Genomic DNA, 20,640 nt, shown 5'->3' on the forward strand with positions numbered 1-20,640 from the left:
GTTATTGGAATAATCATCTACTTTACCTTAAATTACTTACCACCAATTAACATAGTTTAGTTTATTTAAAAAAAAAATTCAAAGTAAATAAGATTTCAATAAAAACAAATTGAAATAAATGGATTGTTATCATTTATTTGATAATATTTTTAGGTTAGAGTTACCATTTTCTTTACGGTTTATTATTATAATGAAAGTGCCCACATTTCGCAAATTCACTATTTATATCTATTTGAAAAGCCTTTCAAATACCATATTCTCCGGATAGTTTTTTTAAGTGTCAGACTGTTGGTCTGAAGATGCCCATTAGAGGGTGAAAGCGCTAATTGGTCAAAATAAATAAGTGGAAGTGTACTAAGTATTTTTTAATTAATAACTTATATGTAAATATAAGTTATTACAGCATTACTATAATATTCAACATTCTGCCTATGTTTAAACATCCACATTTCCTCAACTCTTCCATCTGTTAACTTTTGTAAAGTAAAAGAGCTGAAACATTTATCATGTGGGTGAGATTCATCCGGTTGTGGACCAATTCACCTACTCGGCAACGCCTAAAAACAATTTTCCAATTATTATTTATTATTTTTTTTAATTTGAAAATTTATTTATAAACCCCTACGGATTATTACATTCATTTAAAATATATAAATAATTTGACAATCGTATTAGTATATCGTATGGTTACATTTCATTATCTTAGTTCAATCATATCCGCGATGGATGTCAATCAATCGCGAAAATAACTTTTGGCATTAAACTGTTCATGATAATTTAGTTGACCATGTTACAAGCTCGACCTAATAAAACAACGTAACGTATCACGCAACTATCTATTTCATGAAGTCTGCGGGGAGCATTATTCACTGTAAAACCCCAATTATTTGGATTAATTAGTGCCAGATTTATTGCTTTTGAAATATTACAACGAATTGGAATCACGTTAAAAACTTACTTAACCCTTTACCGCATTGAATTTTTAAATCGTTTGAAATAAAATGTCATTTTGAGCATCTTCAAATGTAACCTAAGAAAAAACATATACATTGGTTTTCAGAAAACATATACTGAAAAGAAAATTATAATTATCTAACGGCCGAATTTGGAACAGCACGCAGTGGTGTCTTAAATAACTGTTCTTCTTCTAATTTTTACTAACACAATAAAATAAAACCGAGTTATCATTACGACATATTTGTTTATTATTCAGCATGATATATTTGTAAATAACTATGTGGTAATTTATGTGGTTTTTTGGCATTATATTGCCTGATTGCTGAAGCTCGGGCCATTGTTGGAATCATTTGATTATCAACAGCTATAAACTCTTCCTTTGGTACTTTAAGCAAACTTTCACGTAATAGATTATAATTTGTTAAGTGTCATTGTCAGTTGTCCTTGCTGCGGAATACAAGAGTAGCGCTGGACCGAGATGCTTTCGCTGTAGCGATCGCCAACGTCGGCGTCGGGGGACCTAACAAGGTACCGCAAGAAGAAGTGTCATTGTAGAAGCTACTTTTTCGATATATGTGCCCTCCTTCCAATAATGGCGTGTCGTGTCGTTGGTAGGTGACAACTGACATCTGAAATATAATAATTTACAAATATGTAATACTGCATGGTGTTTTAAATTTGATCAGGTAAAAATGACCACAAGACTGCATAAAGTTTCAAATACGGCACAAAGTTTGTTTGATGAAATAAATATGATATTGTTACTCACTTTTTTTTGTTATAAAAGCGTTAAGGATACATTTTAAACTAAAAAAATACTTTAAAAAAAAATTTATTCTGGAAAAAAATTTCTAAAATCACGCAAAGAAAAACCACAAGCGTTGTCGCTAGCAAAATTGGGTATCTGAAAGCTTGCCAACGTTTTTGTAGCTACCAGAATGGTCCACTACAGCGCTGCAGTATGATTTATGGTAAAACAGAGTCTACGGTAAGGAATTATCTCAAAACACAACACGCAGGTAGCGGTAGTAGTCATCTTTGGTGAGAAAAGTCGAATATTCCAATTTTGGAACGACACACGGTAAAGGGTTAAACATGTCGAGCAAAGTTAATTGTACAATCAAATTAAAAGTAAAATCTTCTATTTTTTAAAATTTCCTGATAATGATCCGGATATTTAGCAATCCGGATGACTGGAGTTCGGATAGACAGAGCTCTACTGTATTTATTTGTATGTAATTGACCCTAACCACGCTTGAAGTCCCGGTACAGAGTAGTAAATTTATTTTTCTATGTTTTATTCTTGTAAGAAATAATTGCGGTTTGAATCACCCCAATGATTCAGTTTTGGGGGCATTTTCAGTTTAGCAACCTTGCTAGAAAAATGGAAAACGAGTTGTGGTAGAGCGGGGTTCAAACCTCGAGCCTCCGGATCTGACAGCTCGCGACATTACCACGGGACCACGACCGTCTTTGTTGTGTAATTTGAAAATAGGCTTGAAATGTAATTATTTTGATGCCTAGAATTATTTCAATGTGTCATAATTAAGGTTGGCGTTCATTGATTTAAAAGGCAAACATTTCTTTTAAATACGGCGTATTTTGCAATAAGCTGATTTTTGTTGTTATTTATGCTAAAGGCGAAAAACGGATTAACTAGGTCCATTTGATGATCAAACCTGCTTTTAATCCGTGCACGGTTATTACAGACAGGGCAATGGATATTGCCAAATAAAATTGACAAAATGAAAACATTTGTTTCTTAAAGTGGGACAGAGGTTATCACAGTCGTCTATTATATTATAGTATATTATATACGAGTCTACGTTCAAGGCGCACGGAAGAAATGCGGTGATGTGTTTTGATGCTGCCCGGTTCAGTTTCGATAAAAATTGGCGCCTCGATATTCAAGAATGTATATTCGTGAATATTGACCAGCTAATTTTTATCTTAACTCAACCGGACGGCGTCACAACACACTACCGCATATCTTCCGTGCGCCTTGCACGTATACCCTGACTATAGTTAGTACGTATTTGAAATTGAGGAACGATGTATAAAATAATAATATGATGTACATATTTGAACTAAATATTATCATAGCTTATCAGAACTTTGCTAATGGCATGACCTCCAAGATAGTATACACACTACACTGACTCGCTTATACAATCTTATTATTTTATCTTTCTTTTTGTGCACACTACGATACGGCAACTCTAGCTGCGAGTTGCGATGTCGAATATGGCGGTGTCGAGTGCAGATGCAATATTTAGAGCTCACATTTAGTATTATATATATTCACAATAATATACAATTAGATACCGAATTTGTTCATTAGAATGTAAGTAAATATAATTTCAGTATTTTCGCTTCAATTCAAACGCTAAAGGATAATACAGGAAAAAGAAATTTAAAGTTAACGTGCCAAATTACCTGCTTATGGAGTCTACATTATATATATTCCTTGTGAATGTATTTTTTGTACTGCCACTGGCCAAGAGGCCGAATTGCAGTAAAAATTCGTACTTATTAGTAGCATAAAAAATATTTTTGATTTTATAATTTTTAATTCCTGCGAAAACGGTCCATTGCATTGGCCACGCCCCTAATACGTCACAATTCGGTCAAATTTTTAACTTTGTGACCGTTTAAATTCAAATAGAACATTGTCACGAATCTTGTCGTCACAATTGTCAAGGCCTAACATGTCGCGTTTTTGTAGACGCTTTTTTTAACAATTTGATATTAAAAATTATGTATGAAAACATTTCTCTATAATATCCATATTGATTTTGAAAAAAAAATCTTCTGCTGCTTTCTTTAGGACTGCGTCCTGTTATTGTTCGGAACCTGTTCCTGGGATGCGGACGTCCAACTGTCCCGCCTTCTTTTTGGTGGTCTTCCCAGGGGTTTGCTGCTAACTGGTATTGCACCTGCCACTATATTCACCACTCTTTCTGAATCTGCTCTCTTCACGTGCTCTATCCAGAAACGTCTTATTGATCTTCCCCATCGCACAACATCTTCGACGTCGCAGATCCTTCTTATTTCGGAGTTTCTTACTCTGTTTCGGATTGTCGTTACCGCAATGGGTCGGAGAGTTTTCATTTCACTCGTTCTTAGAAGGCTTTTTGTTCTAGTGGTGTCGGCCCTTGTTTCAATGCCGTATGTCATGATTGGTCTAATGCAGGTTTTATAAACTCGTACTTTGATCTCCTTTAGCATATGTTTGTTTCTCCATACAGCATTTCTTAAGCATCCAGCCACAACGGCGGCTTTGTTTGTTTGTTCTCTCACTTCTTCATAGAGGTTGTTGCTGTTGGATATCTCAACACCCAAGTGCTTAAAGTGCATAACTTGCTTAAATAAATCAAATAAATTTTTCTAAATCCATTCCATTATAAAGTAAAAGCGAATTATCTCCATGAAAAATTAATTTGTATTTTTTTCTTGAATTATCTTCAATTACAGGTTCCTGACGAAGATGTTTCAAATTCTTATGCAAATTTTCACATTTTCGTACAGAAATTTTGATTTTACTTTATCGACAGTTGAAGATAACTCTGTTAACTTCCCATTGTAATTGGGGTCCAGCGGTGCTATTCTGAACCGCTCTCGCGGCCGTAGAAAACAATTTTGTCTCGTGTATTTACATACATTCAACATTTTCAATGATTCGGCACACGAACTTTCATTAGCAACACAAAATTTGAGGCACGCACATTGTTCCAATTTTTTATCCATTGTAAAAATCGCCATACAACAATTTTTCGACTCACTCAAACAGACGCTGACAGAATACTGAACATCCGATCGCCGTCAAACTTTGACATATTGTCAAACAACTTTCTTGTAAAAAAATACAGATTATTGCGGGCATTTCAAATGAAAAATTCCTGTTTATTTTTGATCATCTGCTATATAAGAAGTCAATTAATTTCCGCAGAATAGTGTAGTAATAATGCCAATGATGTTATAAAATGTTTTGTGAATGTGTTTGTAAATAAATGAGTGTAGTGCAGATATTTTGTTGTCCTATTACGTCACTATATCGATTATCTCTCGGGAAGCGGAAGGGGGTCGGGGGTCGGCGGTCGGTGGCAAGGGGGTGTGCCGGTATATTATATGTGGGGGTTTGTGGGCCGCACGGCCCTCGCCTCCTTTCCTTTATTATGGTAGCAGCAATACTACACTACTGTCTAGCAGCCACTAACCCTATGCTATACCGATCGATGCCTTTCATTAACTTTTTGATTTAGCGTAACAAAGCCCGGATGCAAAGAGTAAATATATCATTTATGTCCATTATGTACATACAAATAAATTTAGTAGCAAGGTCACTCCGTGTATTACACAGTATTTTTTTTTACAGGGTTCGAAGGATAAAATATATAAATTTATTTAATAAACGCCCAAAAGGCTCTTACAATATACAGTTAAAAGTGCATAAAGTATTATTTATTTTATTTTTGGGATTTTTACAGCTATTACATTAAAAAATAAGTAGAAATATATTAACAATACTAGAGCCAATTAAAAAAATGCATTGTTAATCTAATAATACATAATATATACATAACTCATTTCACAAATACAAGTGTTACTAGATACTCCACCCCGATGCTGCAAAAACAATTAAAAATTCATACAACCTTTGGTCAAAGAGGATTGGCCTACTACTCGGTTAAAGTGTACAATCTACTTCCATTGTCCATAAGGACAATTAGTAAGTACTCACAATATAAAATTGCTATTAAGAAATTGATAGTGGAGGTGGGTTGCGCACGGATCGATTAGTGGATCAAGCTAAATAGGTTAAAATTTGTGTCTTGTTTATGAATTTTGGTCTACAAGTCTATGTGAATTTGTTGTGTTTTACGATTATTTTAGTTTATATTGCTTATTGTGTTTAAGATGATAATTAAGTTTATTAAATTAATTACGTTATTATTTTTTTATTATATTAACTATGTTAAATAGCTAATTTAAGACATGTTTCACTTATTGTAAAATGTTTCCCTCGGCACGGGACACCCCAGTGAGGGAACATTATTCTGTATAAAAAAAAACAAACATTGTAAAAGTATAAATAAATAAAAAATAGAATATGAAAAAAGAGTTTACGTAATTGTATGTGTGTGACGTTTGTATTCATGTGTGTATGTGAACGTGTGGATAAATGAGGGAGCGGGTGTGCGTGTGTGTGGGTGCATAAGTATAAAAAAATAAATTAAAACTTGTAATTATATTGAAAAGCGTACAGGAAAGAGCTTGGTAAGAAGTTTGATTATATAAACAAAATAGTTTATTCCTATTTTCGAAACCTTTTTATAAATATTTTAGTCAAGAAATGTTATAATTGTATTTTTTTAAAGTATGATAAAAAAAGCATTTTATTTTAAAATTTAATTGATACACACTGAATCAAAATAATGTGCAACTAGTCCCATATAATACGGTAGGTAACCGAACCGGAAAATCGAACAAATAATGAATTTTTTCGATTTTTTCGTGTTTCCTCTCCGATAATTTTCATTTATACCTCGAATTGAAGCTATTTTTTTTTTGAAAGATTGGGCCGAACGAAAATTGCGTAGTAAATTTATTTATCGCGTAATCGATCATTTTCGTATTCGTATGGTCTGAGAATTCCATTTCCGGTGGGTATGAGTTAAGAGTTGCGTTGTACAAAGGGCTCCAGATTGACAATGCATATTTTAGTTGTGATCGGACCGGAGCACAATACAGAGATTTTATAGAAACGATGCTACTAAAATTTGTCGTATTCCGGATAATGAAGCCCAGGGCTGGTATTCCAAACGAAATTATAGCGCGGTATAGCGCGTTTTTACGTACTAAATACGCATTATAGCGCGCTGTAAACGCGTTCGGAATACCAGCCCTGCATCTGCATAGCCTTATTAGCAATTGTCATTATATGGTGCGTAAAGGTTAGCTGTTCATCAAATGTTACCCCGAGATCTCTGATTTGTGGGACAGTAGTTATTAAAGTGTCCTTAATTGAGTATGATGTTGGAATGAGGTTTCATGAACGACAAAAAGACATGTGAAAACATTTGTTTACATTTAAAAACAAATGGTTGCATTCACACCACTTAAGATCAAATGTTACCCCGAGATCTCTGATTTGTGGGACAGTAGTTATTAAAGTGTCCTTAATTGAGTATGATGTTGGAATGAGGTTTCATGAACGACAAAAAGACATGTGAAAACATTTGTTTACATTTAAAAACAAATGGTTGCATTCACACCACTTAAGAAGTATATCGATGTTTCTTTGAAGGTGAAGTATGTCACTTGTGCAATTAATTTATTTAAATAGCTTCAAATCATCAGCATATAGCAAGAACCCCTACATTAGAAAATTGTGTGGGTAGATCGTTAATAAATAGTACAAAGAGAAATGGACCAAGACGAGAACCTTGTGGTACCCCCGATCTAACTATAAATTCATAAGAGCGATAGCCATTTAGATTTATAGCAATTCTATTGCTAAGATAACTCTTGAGCCAGTTTAAGATAGTCTCACAAATTCCTAGTGGTTCTAATTTGGCTGCAAGTATAGTTTGGTTTACCTTATCAAAGACTTTGGAGAAGTCTGTATATATTGCATCGGCTTGAGATTGTGATTTAAAGGCTTGTATTATATAATGCTCATATAAAAATATGTCACTGTATTGCTGGCATAAATATATCAATGACATTTACAATTTAGTAAGTGTCATTGTTTTGACGATACATTCCCGCGTTTCTTCGTGTTAAACTTTACCGAGATTCCCCGGGCGCCATAGAGTCTGTTTATTGTGTCCGGACCGGAATGGGATATTCACTAAGAGTAGGGAAATATATATTTTTTGGTTTCATTTAACGAGTACGGTGATGTTGATATATTTCGTCTGTCTTTATATAAATATAGGTTAAGTATTCAAAAGGTTATAAATTAATTTGTATAAAATTTCTTAATATTGTTCTTTATTTACTATTTTTTTTTCTCATGTATCTCTATAATAATGTATAAACTTATATGTATGTGTGTATGTTTTCATATGTAAATTTATTAAATATTTTTCTATGTACCCTATACCTATGTTGGTACATTTCCTGATTTTTACTTATTATTGTATCTTTTAGCTTTTCTTATGTTATCTTTAATTTTAACTAAATTTACATACTTATGTTTCACTGCTGCACTTGAATGTAATTTCTAATATATGTAAAAGCCCGTAGGGCGTGTAAATTAATAAATAAATAATTTTTTTGATTTAAGAAATTTACAAATATAAACCTACTTATGTATATTCAAAAATGTAAAAACCCGCCGAGGGCGTTTAAAATAAAATAAAAATATTTTTATTAAACAAAAACAAAACAAACAAACAAACCATCATCCAGAGAGGATAGAACGCCACAACACTCTAGCTTTGCAAATAGATCTCGCTTCCTCTACATTCATACATCTTCTCATGCACGCGCGCCGATTATTCCGACTTTTGACATGTTCATCTTCAAGTATTAGTTGGATTTGGTCATGGCATAAAATAAAAAAAATAATAAATAAAATACATACATTTTTATAAAATACATACGATGTATTTATAACAAATTTAAATAATACACGTGAAATTGTTTTTGGTGCCAATATTTTAACTATACAATACAAACGTATCGAGATAAATAATCATTTGGTTTAGAATTTTCTTTATATTTTCCAGAATTTTATTAGCGGTTGATCTTCAAATTAACTAACTAACTAACTAACCATCACGCCATTTTCCCGGAGGGGTAGGCAGAGAGGATAGAACGCCACACCACTCTGTCCTGGCACACTTCCTTTGCTTCCTTCACATTCATACATCTTCTCATGCACGCACGTCGATTATTCCGACTTTTCACATGACCACTTTCAAGAATTTGTTGTACTTGATCATGCCATGTCTTTCTCGGCCTTCCTCGACTTCTACAACCAGACACATTCGCATCATAAATCTTTTTAGCCGTTCTTTCATCATTCATTCGCTCCATATCACATAACCGAACCGAAATTAATTGTACTAAATCAAAATAAAGAGAACCGAGATTCTTTAATATTCTAGGTATGTTGGGCTGTTGATAACTGTATTATTATCGCCATTAATTTATATTTCGGGCCAGTTGTAACACAAAAACTGAAGTTCAAAAATGTATATACACAAATAATTTATGCGGTGTCGTAAAAATTTACAGAATGTTTTGTTTTATTTTATTTTTTCCAATGCAATCCACTTTGTTCATTTTGACGAAAACGCAACAATTATTTTTAAAAAAAAATTTGGTGCGTCTAGCCCTAATGCTTGTTTTTGTCATTTCCATATAGGTACATTTAAAAAATTGCTGCTGATATTATGTTTTTGAGTTTAGTATCACATTTTATCTCAATTTTCTGTTACTCAATGGTAGGTACTTGTCACCGGACATTATTAATTATTTTATTGGTGGCACAAATGTAGTATTTTATGCAAACATATTATTTGTTTTCTAAAAAAAAAAAAAATGATTAGTTCTCTGTCAAGTGTGTACACATTACGACATTCAACTATACGGATACTAGCTTAATCCGGGCTTCGTCTGGGGCGTGAGGGCTGGTTTAAAGCTTTGAGAGAGTTTCTTTATTCTTTGAAATACAGGTGTTCTTTAAACCCTGTCACATCCGAAACCACGATGATCAGTATGAGCAAGAAGACATGTTAGCATATTTAAAAAAATATTTAGAACAAAAAATATTTAGAACAAAGAAAATTTAAAAAAATAAAATATTTAGAACAAAGAAAATTTTTAAAAATAAAATATTTAAAAAAACAAATGGTTGCTTACTTCTGCAGGGGAGAAGTGAGGGGAGCGCGGCGCAGTGTCAAATTCCCCCCTCCCTCTCTTTGCTTCTCCCCTGCAGAAGTAAGCAACCATTTGCTTTTTTGATATTATTTTTTTAAATTTTATCCGTACGAAAAATTTTTTTTATGTGCCAATATGTCTTCTTGCTCATACTGATCATCGTGGTTTCGGATGTGACGACAGGGTTTAATGAACACCCTGTATATAAAGACTGTTGACTTAATGCATTGTCAGTATAGCCTCGATTTATTATTGTAATGGTGCACACATGCTATAAAAACGTTACCGAAAATTCATCATCATCATTCCCTTTCTGCACCTAATGGTGCATAGGGCACTGCATTGGTACACCAATTGCAGCATATCTTGATCATTTTTGTTACATTAAGGTAAGCTGATCAGTCTTACGCTTCAGGTACCAGTCTAGGGACTATGAAATTAATATTCTAGTGTAAAAACACCCTTTTAAACAATATGTCATATCAACAATGTCGGGAATCGAACCCGAGACCTCTTGCGTCGTAGGCAAATGCGCTGACCATTACACCACGAGGCCGAGAATTACGCAGTTATTATAATGGTTTTCTAAACATATATAAATAATAAATATTTTTAATGGGTTGAGCACGCAACAAAAAAAAATTCTTAAAATTATAAAAATAAATTACGCCTACTTATTTTTTTTGCTATAACTACCGACACGCATAATACATATGTATATATGTTTTTAGTATATAAGTAGGTCCGTAACGTAATTAAGCATGATCATGGACAGTGGCATTATGTTAAATAGTAAATATCTACATGAATTTTTTTTTGACAGTGTTTCCTTAATCACATTAAAAAATATATTATGTAACATTAAAATAAATATGCATTCTTGAAAATCTACAGGATGTTTGTTAAACCCTGTCACATCCGAAACCAAGATGATCGGTATGAGCAAGAAGACATATTAATATATTTTAAAAAATATTTAGGTCAAACATCAAAAAAAAAATTTTTTTTTACAAAAGTTGCATAAGATCAGTTTATTCTCACAAGTTTAAAAACTAGAATAAAAACAAACACCGACTAATAATTCCCTCCCTTATTGTGTCTACTCAGGAAAACAATGCAGGCGTCGACGCGCGATCGCCGCCGACGCGACTTTCATTCGGGTACCCACTTCTCAAGCTTTATTTTACCGATTTTATGTAGGTGACTAAATATAATTTTGTTGCTTACTTTGAAAGCTGCTGCTAACTCAGTCGTAGTTTCAGATGGTTTGGGTTCTACTTTGCCTTCAATTTTCATTTGTTTAACTTCACTTTTTTTTAAAAATTAAAAAATAATAATCGGGTTGTGTTCCTGTGGCTAGTGTCTCGGACTCACGGACTAAAAGTCCGTGGTTCGAATCCCACTCTACCCCAACTTTATTCCCATTTTCTAATTGTGAGTTATTTACAACTCGTCGAAAATGGCTCTCAAAATGAAATATTTGGGTAAATCATAAGAACCAAGAATATTTAGTTTTCCCTTTAAAAAAAAAAATGTTTTTACTAAATCATTTTAAGTCTCCTTCATAACATATGATTTTACACAAAAAACCCATGCCCTAATGGGTTAAAAAAATGTACAAAAGAAGGAATAGCGACAATAAAAAAAAAAGCCACAATTTTTGTGTTTGTCCTGTTTTACACAAACAGGTTTGTCCTGTTTGTGTAGGGTGACCAAAAATGTGTGTGGTCTTGCGTTGTCCTGCTGGAAGAAGACACCACGGGATTTTGACAATTCTGGTCACTTTTTTTAATTGCTTCGCTTAGTCTCGTTAGTTATTGACAGTAGTGATCCGAATCAGTAGTTTTGCCAGGCTGGAGTAGCTAATAGTGGATGATACCCTTGTGGTTACACCACATGCATAGCATCGCCTTATTCGTCAATGCTGGCTTTGTGACTATTTCTGGAGCTTCTGATAGCTTCTTCCACGACCGTTTTCACTGCACATTTTCGTACGTGACCACTCAATTCAACAGTTGCTTGTTTTTTTATTTTTTCAGCAGCTCATTGCATGCGGAAATTCGGTCTATTAGATTTTTTGCATTCAGTTCATGCGGCAACCACTTATCGAGCTTCCATCGGAATGCAAATAGTTTCAAACAGTTACACGACCAATGCTTAACTCCTGAGCAATCACAGGAGTGGTCGCATGGTGATTTTAATAGCCTTTTTCCATTATTTAGTCGACTTTTTCCGTGATAGGCCGCCCAGAGCGAGGTGCATCTTTGACATTGAAATTTCCCGAACGAAACCGCTTGAACCATTGTTGTGCTACTGGTGTTGTAAGAGCATCGTTACCATAAACTGAACTTTTTTTTTCACGGGCCAGCGGTGCATTTTTGCATTTCAGGAAGTAAAACTTCAAAATACCACGAATTTCCTCGCTCGACACATTTATTTTCAAAATGGAACAACTTTTACACGATTGATCAAAATGAAGCTTATAGCACCAGCTTTTTCCCTATACATTTTTTCGCATATTGTTATCTGTTTCTTACGAGATAGTTACGTATAAACAACTCCTCTAACATATGGTATAGGTTTGCATATTCGGCCGCATTCCAATGCAATGCCCTCCAGCCACCCGCGCTTACCTCAGGCCCCGCGAGACCCCTAAATTTCTCATCCCCACCTCGATTTTGGCCTTTATAAGGCGGATTTCTAGCCCCAGAAGTCAGAGTATTCCGGGTCGTCCTCTAACCTTGGTACTTTTTGGTAAGGACACCCACTCAGGGCTCTCCTAGCGAACCAGCTTGCTTTCCTTTTCTGGAACTCTGGTACTAGGCTACGCCCTGGCTCTCATCCCGTACAGTCATATTATACTGTCAACCCTTGCTTACCTAGTTGCTTGCCTTGTTTGGCACCTCCGGGTTCTTTGGTCAGACATATAATTTGATTGATCGAGATCTTGTACAGTCATATTATACTGTCGACCCTTGCTAACCTAGTTGCTTGCCTTATTTGGCTCATCCGGGTTCTTTGGTCAGACATATAATTTGATTAATCGAGATCCTAGTAATTGATCCCGAGTACCTACTCAGTGAAGTACGAATGCTGGCTGAATACGGTGCGAGACATCATATTACTAGGAAGAGCTAGTTCGGTTGTCTGAGGCACACACGTGTTTTGGTCACCAGGAACCCGAGATCACCCCCTGTTGTGAATAACAATTCCGCTGCCTCTCAATCTGTAAAATCAGTGCTTGTCAACCCGTGTAACCAACGATATTGTATTAAGTTAATTTCCTAGTGCTTGTACTGTATCTAAAGTATGAACTGAATCAATAAATATCAATATTTTTTGCAATGTCACCTTTCCAACGCGACTATTTGCCAAAAATTGATTTAAAATGATAATGTCTTTTCAGGAAAAAGGAACATCATTACCAACACAGAGGCTAAACAAATACCCTTCCAGAGGACTCTTGAAACATGTCCTCCAACAAACCTACAATCAAGCTGTTTCAGATCCAGACAAACTCAACCAATATGAACCCTTTTCACCCGAAGTAAGTTATTTTATTGCATTTTTTCTGTTAAAATTTTGATTTGCCTCATGTTAGTTAGTTTATTCATTGTATGTAGATGGAATCTGTAAAAGTTTTTTGGCAAAAATGTTATAATTGTTTCATAATAGATAAAATTCTTTTTTGAGGAACAAAAGAAACGGAAGGGTTCTATTTTGGAACCCAGATCAGCCTTCCTTCCTTTCTGCTTTCTAACAAGAGAAAATAAATACAATATAATATGAAAGTATACAAACAAATAAAACATGCAAAATCTTTTTAAATAGGTTCAGTTAGATTAAATTATTATTGTTATTTGGGATAAAGGTTCTAGCATATTGTTATTAATAAATTAAATAATTTCTGCATAGCACTCTTCCCATCTACTGGTGATACAAAACTGTTGTTGTGCTCTCCCGAAGAAATTGTGTTCGTATAATAAACATCTGTAACACTTATAACAAAGTTTTTATTTTATAATAATAATTTATTATGAAGTGTTACAAAGTGAATGTCTATTCAATCAACAAAACTTTTTAATAATTTAACTACGTATTTATTTTGTGTAAACTTGTACTTTTCCGAGTTTGATTATGACTTAATTGAAAATAATCACACCTTTGATAGTAATAATGGATTAAATATTTTACATATTTAAAATAGAGGCCTAAAATAAGATTATTATAAAAATTAGAAATTCAAAAAGCTGTCTTCCATAATAATTAATAACCAAAATTAAAAAAATAATAACAGTCCTTTACTAAAAAAATAAAAATAATTAAAGCATGATTTCTTCCAATACCTACTATCAACCTTTTAGTCTTTTCTGAAAATCTGTAGTCTAGATATGAAACATTGAACACATATTACCAAGTGCATTTTTAGGTATCTAATTGTTATTTGGTAAGATTTAAAACATTTAATATTAGTTTATTTTTATGCCCTGACAAGGAACAGTCATGTTCTGAAACCAGTTCACAAAAAAAGTTCATAAAAAAAAACACAATCATACAGGAATACAGGTTAAGAATACATACATACGTTATATCTATATATTTAAAAAATATTTGTATCTTATTACATTTATTTGAGTGATTTTACACAAAATAAATACGTAGCCAAATTATTTAACATAAAAAATCACAAAGTTAGCTTCCTTTAAATATAAATTAAACTTTTTTTTTTTAATTCATAAATGTGAACACACTTAACATTTATTTGATGAATACTTGGTGAAAATCAATAATTACCCCTACATTTAAACGTATTTACAAAAATAAATACAATTCTTGGTAACTATTTTACTTTTATTTATTCACATAAAACTAATTTATTTATGAAAAAAGTACATTTTTATTTTATAAGATAATTCAACAAAGATACATACTAGAAAACGTACAATTTGAATGTATTTCTTGATACAATCTCACATGTCAACTTAGTTGTCTGCATTTCTTTAGGTAACAGCCCATGTTGAGAGGAAATGTATTTCATAAACTAAAATAATTCAAAACGACCATTAGTGTATACTTAAAAGAGAAGTTTAAAATAATAAATAGAGATGCGCCGAATATTCGGTAATTATTTGTATTAGGCATATTCGGCGTGGTTTTATATGTTCAGTATTTTTCATAATATTCTGTTGAAATACTGAATATTAAACTAATTACGGTGGACACACACTAGGCCAGCAAAGAGGAAGTGTATGACTTTATCAAAAGTGCCAATTCAGCATTTTAATGGTTAAATCAAATTACCTTGGTCATGTCTACCCTGTTGGCTCAGGGGACCGCCATTTGGAAGCGTGCGTTCCCATTCGCTCCCCAATTTGTACCGTGTCTAACATATATCATAGTAAGCCTTAAGCTTGTATATAATAATAGTAGAAAGTTAAGTCATATAATCAACATTTATTTAAAGTTTGAAGTATTTAACATTTCGCCGAGCGCCTATTTAACCCGTAAAAACTGTTCAGCGCGACAAACCAAACAATAAACCGAATAATTCGGTTCGGTAAATGCGAAACCAAATAATGTTCTTATTTGGTTTGCGGTATTCGGCACATCTCTAATAATAAATCGTTTAATTGTTCATAATTTTTTTTTCAAACTATAGACCTTACTAGGTAAAACCTATGTTGAGGTATGTATTTACACAATTTATATTATATACCTTAGTTATAAAAAGTTATTGTATATTTTAGACAGGAGAAGCTACATTTATTTCAATAAGAATTACAATAGTAACAAATTATTAAAACTGCTTTTAATAAATCAAGAAATTAATGTAAAAATAAATACGTGGGTGAATGAAATATAAGCAAGATTATTTTTAAAAATTTATTTGACATTAAAACCAAAACACAAGCATAAGTAATTTCTCCAACAAATAGGTAAATTTGTGATCACATCCTCGTAAAATGAAGTTGGTCATTTCTACAGCCAATTCCTCGGCATGGGTAACCCCACCCCAGTGAGGTCACATTATTTTTATTATTAATTATAGTTTGTAAGATAAAAAATATGAATAAATAAATAAAATGCGCACGTATGCCACTATCCTTGCGTCATTATAATAATGGTGGTATTCCAAACGCTCTCGCGGCCGTATTATCTCGTGTATTTACACACAAAATACACGAGAAAAACTGTTTTCTCGTGCCGCGAGAGCGATTCAGAATAGCACCCCTCTGGAGCTTCTTTGAGGAAGACATGGAATTTGCAAGGCAATAAGTTAGGGCTGTAGAGAGGGTGTTTATGTGCTTTCAACACAAATTGGCCCAATTTTACTTGTGTCACAGCCTTAGCATGGGAATGAGTGTTGTTTTGGAGAAAAAGAATTTCTCTCATCGATAAATCCAGTTGTTTTCGGTGATATGCCAGTCTCACTTCGCTCAGTATTCAGTGGTTTTGTCTGACATTTGTGCAAAAAACCATGCAACAATCATGCCATGTTAGTTGAAAAAAACCGTTGCGAATGTTGCTGATGCAGGTCTGCAGTCATGACTTTCATTTTCGACTTGCTCACGAACTGCTTGTGTTAAGCAAACACTCGCTCTTGAAAGAGTATTTTCCTTAAACTGATCAGTCAGTCTCATAAAGATTTCAGCTGGTTTAACACCTTTCTGAATGAAAAATTTGATAATAAGGCGTTGTGCAACTGAGATATGTACCTCTTGCTCAGACATCGCGACCACAAATCTGCCGTCCTTACGAAGAGTGCAGTATCTAGCATTTTTGTCGACATTTTATTGAATACAGATTCGGAATCACAAAGAAAAAATCTGTATATTTAAGTTTTATTTATCTTTTAAATTTAAATATTTATCTTAATATGAAAACTCAATTAACATCTCAGTTTTTTCCTTTCCTTTGATACATGGCATATAGTGATGACATGCATAGTGAGGAAACTACAACAAAAACATTATTTTCTTTTGCCGTACTTTTCTCAGAAACATCTCTAACTGAGATACTGCACTCTTCATATGGAGGGTGTACAAGGCTGTTCTTTTCACTCCTGACATCCTTTCCCATCACACCTAGAAGCGGGCCAAAAGTCCCATTTTTATTTGATTCACCCTCGTATGCCTTTTTTATTGGAGTCAATACTGGCATAATGTACAATTTCATTTCATATTTATACAGTGCAGCCAACTCAACTTGCACATGTTCATAAATATTACAATACCGGGACTTAATTTTGTGACATGTATAAAAAGCAATAAGGTCAATGCTTCGAAGTCCGGCATACTTTATTAAAAGCTAGGTTGGATTAAACCGAACTATTTGAATAACCTTGTCTAGGGTAACTTTTATGGTTACCAGATGATGGAAAATATAGTCATTGTCCATTTAAAGGGAATAAAATTGCTTGCGTAACCAAGATCGTTAAAATAACTGTTGTTTTTAAAAATTTGGTGTATAGACGGACTTCTTCATGATATTTACGACAATTCGGTCTAGTGGCAATTTTACAAATAATTTGATAGATATTCAGTGTGTAAATATTTTTTGTAATGTAATAATGGTTGGCGTTGAAATTTCTACTCTTCCCACAAACATTTAAGGTTCAAAATTATAAATATTGCAAGTTTTGTTATATATATATATATATATATGTTTGGATAATTTATTTAGCGCCATTTTTGTGAAAATCACCTCATTATTTAAAAGGTAAGACCGACACATGCTAACAAAAAAGAGTTGTAAATCTTTTAAAATTTTGCTTAACTGATCATGTGCCGAGATCCCACGACGCACAGGTATCCCATCTGCTGAACACTTCATGTTCGCTCTCGCTGAATTTAAACTTTTTAGGACCGCTTTTTTCATGTAAAAACAGAATTTCTGAAGGATTGCAATTCTTGATTGGTATCTATAAAAACTATATTTACATGCTTTTTACTTAGCAATAATGTCTATATTATTTGGTAGTTCCTTGGAACGAATAAGACGAAGGCTGAATTTCAAAACTGAATTTTTTTCACCAAACCCTATTGTAGAATAAACACACTATCAAAAAAATAGTAAAACAGTAGTAAAAAAGTGCAGTATTTATAAAAAAACAGACAAACCGAGCAAAAAACCTATTAAATTATTACTTTGCGGCAAGTTGCGATCTCTCACGATCTGTTAAATGAGTGAATTATGTTTATTTTTCAGTATACCTTATAAGTAACTAAGTATATTATTATAATATGTGATATTCTATATCTATATTTTACGACTCACAATCATAACATGTGTTGTTTACTTTCAAACTGCACCACATTCATTTTTAAAAATGCTCTGTCCACTGCATTTGTTTTGTGCTTCACACAATAACATTGTACCTTTTTTACTTCAGTTTTTAGATAAAAAAATAATTTATATTATTGTTATTAAAAAACATTTTTCACTTTGTGGTATGACATTTTACACTCATTTGTTTAAAAATTTGTATAAACCACTTTATTTTTTTTTAAAATTACACTTCGAGTTAAATTCCTGACGATGAGGTAGTAACCTCGAAACCAGTCAAAGTGTAATTAAAAAAATTAAAGTGGTTTATTCAAATTTATAAACAAATAAGTGTAAAAAATAATTTAATTTAAGTAAAACCATAGATTTTAAACTGCTGTTATCAGCTGCGCATCCTCCATCTTTGGGAATGAGAGAGCCCACATACTTAAATGAGTTACAGTTTACTAATATTTCCCCATCTAGTTGCATTAAAGGAGTTGCACCATTTGTTTCCTCAAAAGACAGGTACAGATATGCGGTCTTTTTCCTATGGGCCATTTTCCCCCAGGATCTTTCTCCAAGTCCAAGGTTGCTCTGCGAGTCACAATGATTAGTCACAATATTATCTGATATCAGTACTACATCATCTGCAAAAAGCAGTCTTAAAAATACTGTTCATATCTTGGTTTGTGAGATAATTCATGACAATTAGGAACAGCAACGGGCTGATGACAGATCCTCGGTGCACCCCCACTTTGATTGGAAATGTGTGTGATGTTCCCGATGTGCATCTTACTTGCGTTTCTTCTTTGGTACTTGTATGGTTAGCACATATCCTTCTGGAACTTCTTCTGGTCTTGAGATCTCAATGCTGCCCATATCATATTCGGGGTACCCTGTCCAAAGCCTTTTTTAGGTCTATAAATACCATGTGTGGGTCTTTTTTGACATCTTGATATTTTTCATCTAGGGTTCTGACTGTTTGGTACTCCAGTCAATATTTTATTACAGAGGTTGCACTGCCAATTATTTCCCACTTCACCACACTCTTTTCACAATTCTGCTGGAATATTATCTGGTCCCACTGCTTTCCCCTTTTTCATTTGTGATATGGCTATTTTAACTTTTGTCGGAGTGTTTTCTTCAACTGGCCTGAGCATTGGTTGCTCTGACGCATAAATTGTTTGCGGAAATTCAAAAATTAAATGGCCATTGTAACTATGACAAAAATAATGATAAAAATTTTTCAGTTTTCCAGCGTGGATGTGGCGCTGTTTGAAAGTAAATGACACATATTGTTACAAATTTATATGAAAATGGCACAAAATAATAAATAATCCCTAATAATAATGTTCACTTTATGATTGCAAAATTCTTTCAAACTTTAATAAAGGCTCATGCATTCCATCTGCGGTAAGTGGTAGGTGGCTTCGTCATCCAATAAATATTATAATCCTGCGAAGTTTTGTTGACACTCAGTTGTACATTTTTTACAGCTTTTACCGCTTCTTGTAACTTTTATTTCGAATAGGATCCTTTGTCCATTTTCCTTTTATATTTACTGACCATTATTATAGGTAAGTTTTACTGAAAATATAATTAAAAAACATAACATGCGCTTGGCAGATTTAGAATAAGAGTAGGTACACGCTGCATAATATGTTGGCAATATCTGCTTCGAGGTGAGACCGGCATGTAATGGACTTCCCTCGTGTGTCCTAGACGGTCTTCCCAAATGCTGCATTTTGAAATTAGAAATATATCACAGCTACCAATTATGGCCGAAAAGGGAAGAAAGAAATAAAGAAGGCCGAAATTAAATTACTTACAAAACCACAATCCAGGCGGATTCATTTGTATTAACAATTTTTTTTAAATTACGCAACACGGGACACTCGATGTTCAACTTCAAAATACATCAAATATTCATATATAAGTCAAATTTCCTACCTCAAAACTGTTCATATCATCATTTATGGCACTCGATCCAAACTAGAAATATAATACCACTTCGGCAATCGAGTAGACAGCTTCATAGCTATTGAAAGTGCACGATAAAGCTATGCGTACAAACTTGCCTTGCAGACGGACTTCTCAACATTGACCTTAAATAAATTTATTGAACAAAATCAAATGTCGTAGTTTAACAATGCCATTTAATACTAGGTGAAACAGCATTACAAATAATATATTATTATATTTTTTTATTAAAGCCCCTAAATTTACTTACCACCTTGGAAGATCGAGGAAAGGTAACCATTTTATATTTTTTATTCAAAATAATTCATTCCAAATTTGACTGTTGCGAACTCCTGGAATATATAAACTTTTAAATACCACGCAATAATATTTTGTTTTGTCACCTAACAAAACAACTCAACTACCTAGAAAACTGTCCTATGACAGTATTCACAATTTGATTAATGAATATTGATATTTTTCATCATGTTTATCAACATTTTTATTTAACTTAAACTATTACTTTCTTTCTAAATATAGTATCGCTGAATGATGAAACACTCG

At 33.3% G+C, this 20,640-nt stretch overlaps 1 protein-coding gene and 2 long non-coding RNA genes across 3 annotated transcripts in view; 1 reads left to right on the forward strand and 2 right to left on the reverse strand.

The window, feature by feature from the left end:
- Positions 1-20,640, forward strand: part of gpp (DOT1 like histone lysine methyltransferase grappa) — a 75,898-nt gene that overhangs the window by 38,591 nt on the left and 16,667 nt on the right. Inside the window, exon 4 of the mRNA XM_088237510.1 lies at positions 13,256-13,396. Within this exon, the coding sequence (XP_088093636.1) occupies positions 13,256-13,396 (141 nt within the window). The remainder of the gene's footprint in view (positions 1-13,255; positions 13,397-20,640) is intronic.
- Positions 1,515-18,024, reverse strand: LOC148274180 (uncharacterized). Its single transcript, XR_015824365.1, has 3 exons — positions 17,997-18,024; positions 14,793-14,890; positions 1,515-1,586 (listed from the first exon to the last, which is right to left on the reverse strand). It is a non-coding gene; the product is annotated as an uncharacterized LOC148274180 (long non-coding RNA).
- LOC148274181 (uncharacterized) lies at positions 18,281-20,445 on the reverse strand. The gene is made up of 2 exons (XR_015824366.1): positions 20,348-20,445; positions 18,281-20,222 (listed from the first exon to the last, which is right to left on the reverse strand). It is a non-coding gene; the product is annotated as an uncharacterized LOC148274181 (long non-coding RNA).

Source organism: Micrasema longulum, unplaced genomic scaffold, assembly GCF_059751315.1.
Source record: "Micrasema longulum isolate JH-2025_06_02 unplaced genomic scaffold, ASM5975131v1 h1tg001733l, whole genome shotgun sequence".
NCBI classification, from domain to species: domain Eukaryota; kingdom Metazoa; phylum Arthropoda; class Insecta; order Trichoptera; family Brachycentridae; genus Micrasema; species Micrasema longulum.